Source organism: Aptenodytes forsteri, unplaced genomic scaffold (genome assembly GCF_000699145.1).
Source record: "Aptenodytes forsteri isolate BGI_AS27 unplaced genomic scaffold, ASM69914v1 Scaffold2, whole genome shotgun sequence".
In the NCBI taxonomy this organism is placed as follows: domain Eukaryota; kingdom Metazoa; phylum Chordata; class Aves; order Sphenisciformes; family Spheniscidae; genus Aptenodytes; species Aptenodytes forsteri.
This window is the reverse complement of record NW_008795695.1, coordinates 7,668,127-7,676,909: the sequence shown is the minus strand read 5'-3', so window position 1 is coordinate 7,676,909 and position 8,783 is coordinate 7,668,127. Positions and strand designations below refer to the sequence as shown.

Below are 8,783 nucleotides of genomic sequence, written 5' to 3'. Positions count from 1 at the left end.
GGCTGGAAGAGAATGTCAGAAAAGTTCCTAAAATTGTATCCAGCATCAATTTCCTTCTGCCTCTGTAAACATCGTAAGATTCAATACTGGAATTTAAGGCTTCTGTCACAGTACACACTGGCATTCAAAACAAACCTCTAAGACAGCAAGAAACTGCTTGTGGAACAGAGCAGGCTTTTGCTGAGGTTATCATGTTCAAGTATATAAAGCGTGTAGATCTGCTCCTCTACGCAGATGGTATTCTTGTTATCATACGATGAAAAGTCGGTCAAAGTGGTGTACGGTACGAGGAGTCAATTGTGTTTTAACTTCAGTCAGCTTGCAGCAGAGAGGGCATGTAACTTTCCACTAACAAAATGCAGATTTGGAAGCCTGAAGACACAAGATCCCAAAGTCACACTGTCTTCCTTAGGCTGCAACTTCCGTAATAAAAAAGTTAAGAGTTTATTACGCTGCCAGTCCCATATATGAATTTTATTTTCTTAAAAGTTATACTATTTCCTTTTCCAGCATTTCTTCTGACACTTTGCTCCCTGAAGTATCATCATCGTTAGAATAATTTCCTGAATCTCGACTGCTCTGTTTAGAATGTTTGTAGTCTTTAAAATCAGTTTGATTTACTTCCTCTGTGATGATAGTCTCAATTATAGAACAATTTGCTATCGGTTCTTCTGTAGTTGACATATAAGGACTGCTAAAGAGCTGTCCTCCAAAACCCTGAAGAAGAAAAGAAAGAGGTGAACATTCATACATAATACCTAAATGATTCCACTTAACGCCACAGCTGTACAAATCTGGTGTATCGTACTCAGTAGCATCGTGAGGTTTTCTACCTATAATATGCCATTTGTTTCCTTAAGTTCACAAACTCAAAGTTAGGATGAAGTTTAGTTGCATTCATATAATCGAACACTAAAGAATGACTCTAACGTTAATCTTAACCCTTTTGCTGTGCTCATAGTTGTCAGTCATCTAGGTAACTGCAATATTTCATTGATTATAGCCTTATGAGGCCACACAAGAACTAAAGGAAAATCCTAATTTATAACACTTTCAAAGATCACGTGGTAGCACGGGAATGACAGGTGTGTGTTTGCAGAGTCTACAAATCATTATCAGTTATAAAGCAAAGGCTGAAAGAAGAAAGAGGAAGTGAGCTGCTGCAGCAGGATACCAAGCTTTATACAGCTCTCAACAGTGCACTGCTGTCTATCCTACACGCTTTAAATCTGTTCTCTGAAGTGGTCATTTATCTCAAATCCATCACAAAAGGCTCTAAATATGCATTGCATTAATTATGTTACCAGTTTTCTACTGAACCAACCAGCTAAAATGCTGCCTTACACATAAATTAAATTCAGATTAGCCCTTGTAAACTATGAGACTGGTTTTAAATTACAACTTTATTCAGAAAGCTTTGTATACTACATATCCCAGGAGCTTCAGTGAGATGACGACACACGTTAGGAAGGCCATACACTGCTCAACATCAATGTTCTGAGCAACGCAGAAGGAAGCACAGTGAAAAGCAGTTCTTGCTACATTTCAGAATACACCTACACTTTCGTGTTGCCCTGTTCATTCCAGAACAGGATCCCCGCTAAGTACTACCCGTGCCAAGCTGAGCTGGAAATTGGACATCATCTGCCTGTTTGGAGACTATCCAGGCCACTAGGTCAGGAGATGGTAGAAGCATTGGCTGCCTGCTACACTAAAGTTTCCTCCGAAGACGGGGCTTGCATTTTCGCCTCCTCTGAGTTTTAAAGGATGGCAAAAAGGCTAGAGCATGCTCTTCCAGATAACACAATGGGAAAACATTTCTGGTCTCACATAGCAGGGCAAAAGTACATTATCACATTGGGTAGACATGCGCACTCTCTGGAACGAAGGATCGTTAGCAACACTTTTGCACAGATAGAAGAAAAACGTAAAAGTTAAAATATTTGCTAATCGCAGAATTCTAGAAATTGATGCTACCCTTTTTTTCCACAGGAATTCCTGCACTTCATTAAAATCTATACAATTAATCTTGGCATACCCATAAGACCACAGGATAACAGATTAACAGTTCTTCATAATATTTTCTGTTCATTTTTCTAAAAATACATCTGCTTAACGAATGAGAAAAATACGTCTCATCTTACCTCTATGTTCAAAGGAGGCTGGCATGATGGAAAGAACACGTATTTCATTTTAGCATAGGCTTGATACAGGGCAAAAACAAGCAGCGTAGCCACAAGCAAGACCACGATCAGGGCAATTACAAATGTTGCTATAATGACCAGAGGAAAAATTTCACCTAAAAAAATTGAGTAAAAACCATTTAGTCTAGGTATTTATAAACGACAAAGATTAAAGAACAGATTATCTCCAAATCTGCTACAGTATTTATCATAAAATTTCCCATTTCCACAGTACTATACCCAGCCATGATGATCATTACAAGAATGATGCCATTCCAATATCTTAGATAATTTTAATAAAAACACAGCACAAAATATTTATCCAAATATAAGAACACAGGTATTTGCAGACAGGATCAGAACCAAGATCCAGTTATTCCCAGTTATATGTCACTATTTGACAGCAGGACAAAAAGGCTGCACATAGGCAGCTACCATGAAGCGCTTGATGCATGTAAATCTATTGCGCTATTGCTTGTGTACAGGGTCTAACCCCAAGGAACATAATATGTAGTTGATAGAGCTTTCTCCTTTAAAAAGGCAGAGATACAGAAGTAAGAAATCCCACGGGCTATGGAGTAAGAACAGGCAATTACTACAGTGAAGTTGGCCCGTGGTTATTTCGCCAGGAAATCATTAGAGTGCCTAGACTTGCAGGGTCTTCAGGGGCCCAAAAGCATCCAGATGGCTTCTTGGACAGGAGAGGAACTCCAACTGTAAGCTTCAGATGACTACAACACAGCCAATAGAGAGAAAAAGGACCTTCCAGCGAGCATCTATTCCTTTCAGATGCTTATCTAAGAAGAAATCAGTCCTAAGGCTATTCCAGTTATTTTCTACACTGGTAGTTTAGACACTAGCTCAGCACTAGATTTTACTTTGTCAGTATAGAAAGGAGAGATGAATTTCACTTCAATGCTCAAACATGGTGTCATCAACTTGATGACACCAAGCTGAGTGGTGCAGTTGGTTACCCTGAGGGAAAGGACACCATCCAGAGGTACCCTGACAGGTTTGAGGAGTGGGCCAATGCTGTGAAGTTCAACAAGGCCAAGTGCAAGGTCCTGCACCTGGGTGGGGGCAATCCTCAGTATCAGTGCAGACCAGAGGATGAATGATTGAGAGCAGCCCTGCCGAGAAAAGACCTGGGGATACTGGTGGATGAAAAATTGGATGTGAGCCAGCAATGTGCACTTGCAGCCCAGAAAACCAGTTGTATACAGGGCTGCATCCAAAGAAGCGTGGCCAGCAGATGGAGGGAGGCGATTCTCCCCCTCTGCTCCACTCCGTGAGACCCCACCTGGAGTACTGCATCCAGCTCTGGGGCCTCCAGCACAAGACAGACATGGACCTGTTACAGCGGGTCCAGAGGAGGGCCACAAAAACGGTCAAGAGGGTTGGAACACCTCTCCTATGAAGAAAGGCTGAGAGAGTTGGGGTTGTTCAGCCTGGAGAAGACAAGGCTCCGGGGAGACCTTATTGCAGTCTTTCAGTACTTAAAGGGGGCCTATAAGAAAGAGATACTTTTTACCTGTAGTGACAGGACAAGGGGCAATGGTTTTAAACGGAAAGAGGGTATGTTTAGATTGGACATAAGGAGGAAATTCTTTACGATGAGGGTGGTGAGACACTGGAACAGGTTGCCCAGAGAAGCTGTGGGTGCTCCATTACTGAAAGTTTTCAAGGTCAGGTTGGACAGGGCTTTGAGCAACCTGGTCCAGTGGAATACGTCCCTGCCCATGGCAGGAGGATTAGACTGGATGATCTTTGAAGGTCCCTTCCAACCCAAACCATTCTATGAGTCTATGGTCCTGCATTCCTGTATTAACCCAGGAACTCTGGAAAACCTTCTAACAGGCTAGGCTCAGTTCCAGGACTCAAAGTTGGGACCTTATGGTAGAAGGAGTTTACATGACAGAATCCAGCTTCTGATAGCAAAATATTGTAGTCAAAGAAACCTTTTTTCTATGTAGTCGTAAGCTATTCAGTGCTTAAGTTCAAGAGTCTTGCAAGCTTCCTTCTCCCCTCCGCTCTTCTGCTTTGCAACATATTCTCTGGTACTATCTCTAATGAACAAACAAACTGAAGGGAGTTCGAACATACTAAAATTAATACATACCAGGAGACACTTTACAAATAATCAAGATGAGACAATCAGGTCTTTTTATCTCTTATTTCCAGTTAGTGTGAATGATCAAAGAATGAAAGATTTCCACACTGGGATATAAGAACAGATGGGAAGTACAGGGCATGATCTGTATGTCTGCACCTCTCAATGTAGAGTCTTGAATGTACTGCTTGGTCTTAAATAGGCTCATTATAATAGAAGAATCTAGGGAAGACTAATAACTAACTAGTAAAATAAAGAATTTCTCTTATGAAGGTAAAAAAGTAATATTTGTTTCTTTTTAGGCTTGATAAAGACAAAGCAGCGAGGACTACAATATAAATGAATCCTAAGAGCTTAAGATGTAAGAAAGTAGCATTACTATTACTACATTTTCTTAGCTTTAAGTCAGTTTGGATATTTAGTAATTTTTCTAGTGTTACAGCCTGTTAATAGAAGATAATTGGCCAAATTAAATTCAACAGATAACTTGCTCTTATGTTCTGAGTGAGTGTAATCCATCTACAAATGTATTCTCGTTTTGCACAAAGGTGAGCTTTCAGCTATAATGAGTCTGATGATTTGTCTCCTCACACTTTAGCACAGGATTTTTTAAAATGGAATTCATTCACAGAAGAATTAAGACAATTTCAAGAATAAAATATTCTTGAAAACATAGCATTTGGTGATTCCTTGCACCCTCCTAAAAAGTACCTTGAAAAGTATCTTGAAAGTACTAGAAATCAAAGCTTGCCTATTAACAAGTCATTGTACAGAACTAAGTTTAATTCACAATCATTACAGTTATTAATCTGAGATAATATCTAAACTGAGTTGTTTCGTGGAATAACCAGGACGTAATTTTGATCAGGTCAGAACAGAAGCAGTTTATTAGTTTAGCTATAGGAGAGAACACAGAGCAGCAAAGTGACTGACCGCTGATACGGATCTCTGCCCAACTAGGTGCTAACTCTGTGAGGCCATTAAGTCATGCTGCAAATTTTTTTTAACTAGCGAGACCTGCAAAGGCCTATGAAGGGTTAACAATTTTACTTCCAGAGGTCTAACAATTCCCAAGCTCCTCCTACCTCCAGGTGTTCTGATGCATTTCTCTTTGCTGTAATGACTGCTTTTGTTGTAAAATTCTGAGAATGCTTGTACTTTTACGCAGTACAAAGTCGAGGGTGTTAGATCAGAGAATGTCCCTATTGTCTGTTTTATCTCTTTCATTTTGATTTCCTCCTGAAAAAGAAAAATTGGAAGAATAAGATGCACATAAATAGTACCACAGTCCCTCAAATAGATTAGAATTTTGGCCTCTGCTGAAGAAGTAATTCTGTAAGAAGTTAGACACCCTTCTGCACTTGGATTAAATAAAATAAAAGAAACCACACAACTCTCTCCTAAGCAAACACATTCCAGAAACACTTATCGGCAAGAACCAACTGCTTTCACCATACTGAAATTCTACAGTTCAAAGCTGTGTGCAAAATGAAACTTCCTCCTGTTGCAGTTTGTTTTCTTCTCTTCTTCCACGCATTTACACATACACATTTACCGATTACTGTAAAAATATTTTACTGTGAGAAGCATTTAAAGAAGATGGAAAGATCCATTAAAACGTGAGCTAAAAGCATGCAAGACTTCATTGTTTTATGATACTTATAGCTATAAAACTGCAAATACAGAAAGAAACGAATTTGAGGGGCCAGAAGCTACATTAAGACAGTGCAGAGTCATACTGTAAGAAAGACAGCATCACAAGAACCCTACAACTTCTATTTAAAAGTGAGCCATTTAGCAGCTTGTACAAAACTCAGTGCAATTCTGCAAATCATTACACATAGCCACATCAATGGAAAAAGATTAAAATCTCTACTACTTTGTGATAAAAGTCGTCTTGACCAGATTTTTAAAAGAATCTTTCAGAAAAAAAACGCAAAACAAAACAAATTGATTGCATGATCGATACACCATATATGTGCCTCTTTCGAAAACAAGCTTCTTGAGGAGAACTCTAACTCAGTATTTAAGTCAACAAATTTTATATACTGTTTTAAGTATTTAACTAGTTCATACCTCATTATTTGATGAATTCTTCCAATACAGAACCCGGTAAGACAAGTCATAATGGTCCCTCATGACTTCACTCTCAGATCCTCCTGGAGGAGAAATCTGGATATGGAGCAAAACATCACTGATGTCCACCTTTACATCAGGAGGGCCAATTTCATCTTAAGACATTTAAAAAAAAAAGTTACAAATAAGACTGAAAGAATACAAATAAAAATATTCCATAAAATACTGTAATTTTTATCTATGACAATTTTTAAGAAACGTGTACTTAAAAGTCTAACTTGACTAATAGCTTTATTCAGAATCTAGAGTCCTGAGAAATATTTCAATTATTTTCACTTTCCACATTCATATGTTGCTTCTGCAAGTTTCAGTGACATGAAATACACAGATGGTGGGATTAACTCTGTGCAAGTCAAAGTGAAACTACTGAACGCTTCTTAATCTCAGCAGGATATGGGCCCTTTTTTTCCACATACACCCTCTTTCACAGTTATAGTATAGTTGAAAAGTGAGAAGCATTACAGTTTTTGTTTTCTTTTGTTGAATTATTTACCTAGGTCACTGTTATCTTATTGAAGGATTATCTAATTACTAAGAGCTTGGACAAGGGAAAGCTGACATATAGAATAGCTATTGATTCCATCTTCAATATGGAAGGCAATGGAATATTACCCTACATATTAGATAAACATTTCTTGATATTTATGATTGACAACTATTTTTGAAGTCAAACATTTTAGTAAGGTCACATTTCTCACAAAAAAGTGCAACAAAGATAAAAATTACTATAATTTCACTCTGGAGAGTGTTACATATTTTTGACTTAGATGTCACTATCATTTAAGACTGCTTTTTCATGAAGCTCTTCAGGGTTGTATGTCAATGTAATACTGCTTCAGCACAAAATTCAGGGGTGCACTGTGCAGGGGTAGAGAGAAGGAGGAGATGAGAGTAGATGCACAAGAAAATAGAGGCAGCGGATTCCAAAATTATTTGACTTTGGCATTATTTTTCTGAGATATCAAGAAGTGCTCCCTGTCGATGGCAAAAGTCAGACTAGGGATATTTCTAGTACAATCTCACACAGTGATTAATGTAGTATACAGCGCGATTATAAAATGCCATATTATGCTTTGTGGTTTAACTTTGTAAAGCAAATGATATGATTCTAAATATAGTGAAATACTGGCTGCGCTGAATAAAGAAGACCATGGAAAAACTCCTGTTGAACTTGATGAGGCCAGGATTCCCAACACAGTTTCTGTAGGGGAACTATGTATTCAGTTTCATTAATCTAGCAAGTTTCTCTTTGCAAATAATAGCATTTGGTACAAGTCTGAGAAATGAAAATTTAAGAAAACACATTTGCTTACTTATTATCAGAGGATCTACTTTTACTTCATTAGACAAACATGATGTATTATATTCACTCATGGCCTGCACACGGAGATAATAAAATCCAGAAACAGTAGTGATGATAGATGAGAAACTGCATTGTGTATCAGTGATGTTTTCACATCCAGGTACATTGAGCCACTTCACTGAGTGATCATCATGAAGTTTCTTTAGATACCCACTGCAAAAGATATTTTAGAAGTTTTTGATATGAGGTCATTGAACTCAGGGGGAAAAAAAAAAAAGCACGTTCACTTGTGCTACATAGGTTTTTTTTATTTTTAGAAGAATGGGCCTCTTAGAAATTTCTCATATTTAGAATACTGTTTTGTCATTTATAACTAAAACAATGAAGTATAACTGGATCAGGAAATACAAATTACTGCTTTAATCAAGCCTCAATAGAAAAATGACATATCGGTTTTAGAAATTTTTAAAATCCAAATTAAGATTTTTCATACAGTTCTGTTAAGTCGATTATTTTTCTGTCATGCCAAAGGAATTCCAAACAAATGCTAGAGGTATCTCTCCTCTTCATTTAGATGCTGGCCACAACACTTGTGTGACAACTGGATATTAAGATACAGGTTTATAGACATGATGGGGTTTTTTTTTTCCATGTTGGGATCTGACCAGAAGTAATCAAAGACATTGACAATTAAAACCCTGAACACCTGCATTTCTGCTCGCTTCTAGTCATCTAATTTCTTCATATTCAAAAAAAACCCAAGCAATGCAAACTTCATATCTCTTAAAAAAGTTACCGTGCCCACCTGCATTTCTGCTCGCTTCTAGTCATCTAATTTCTTCATATTCAAAAAAAACCCAAGCAATGCAAACTTCATATCTCTTAAAAAAGTTACCGTGCGTCCTGAAGGAAGTGGCAGATGAAGTTGCTGAGCCACTATCCATGGTATTTGAGAAGTCGTGGTCCGGTGAAGAAGTTCCCACTGACTGGAAAAGGGGAAACATAACCCCCATTTTTAAAAAGGGAAAAAAGGAAGACGCGGGGAACTACA

General features: G+C 38.0%; 1 protein-coding gene across 1 annotated transcript in view; it reads right to left on the bottom strand.

Moving 5' to 3' along the window:
* Positions 1 to 206: 206 nt before the first annotated feature.
* Positions 207 to 8,783, bottom strand: part of LOC103902069 (interferon alpha/beta receptor 1) — a 13,591-nt gene continuing 5,014 nt past the window's right edge. The window contains exons 5-9 of the mRNA XM_019473051.1: positions 7,743 to 7,945; positions 6,370 to 6,524; positions 5,379 to 5,532; positions 2,145 to 2,299; positions 207 to 717 (exon numbers count right to left, since the gene is read on the bottom strand). Coding sequence (XP_019328596.1) covers positions 490 to 717; positions 2,145 to 2,299; positions 5,379 to 5,532; positions 6,370 to 6,524; positions 7,743 to 7,945 — 895 coding nt within the window. The 3' untranslated portion in view covers positions 207 to 489. The remainder of the gene's footprint in view (positions 718 to 2,144; positions 2,300 to 5,378; positions 5,533 to 6,369; positions 6,525 to 7,742; positions 7,946 to 8,783) is intronic.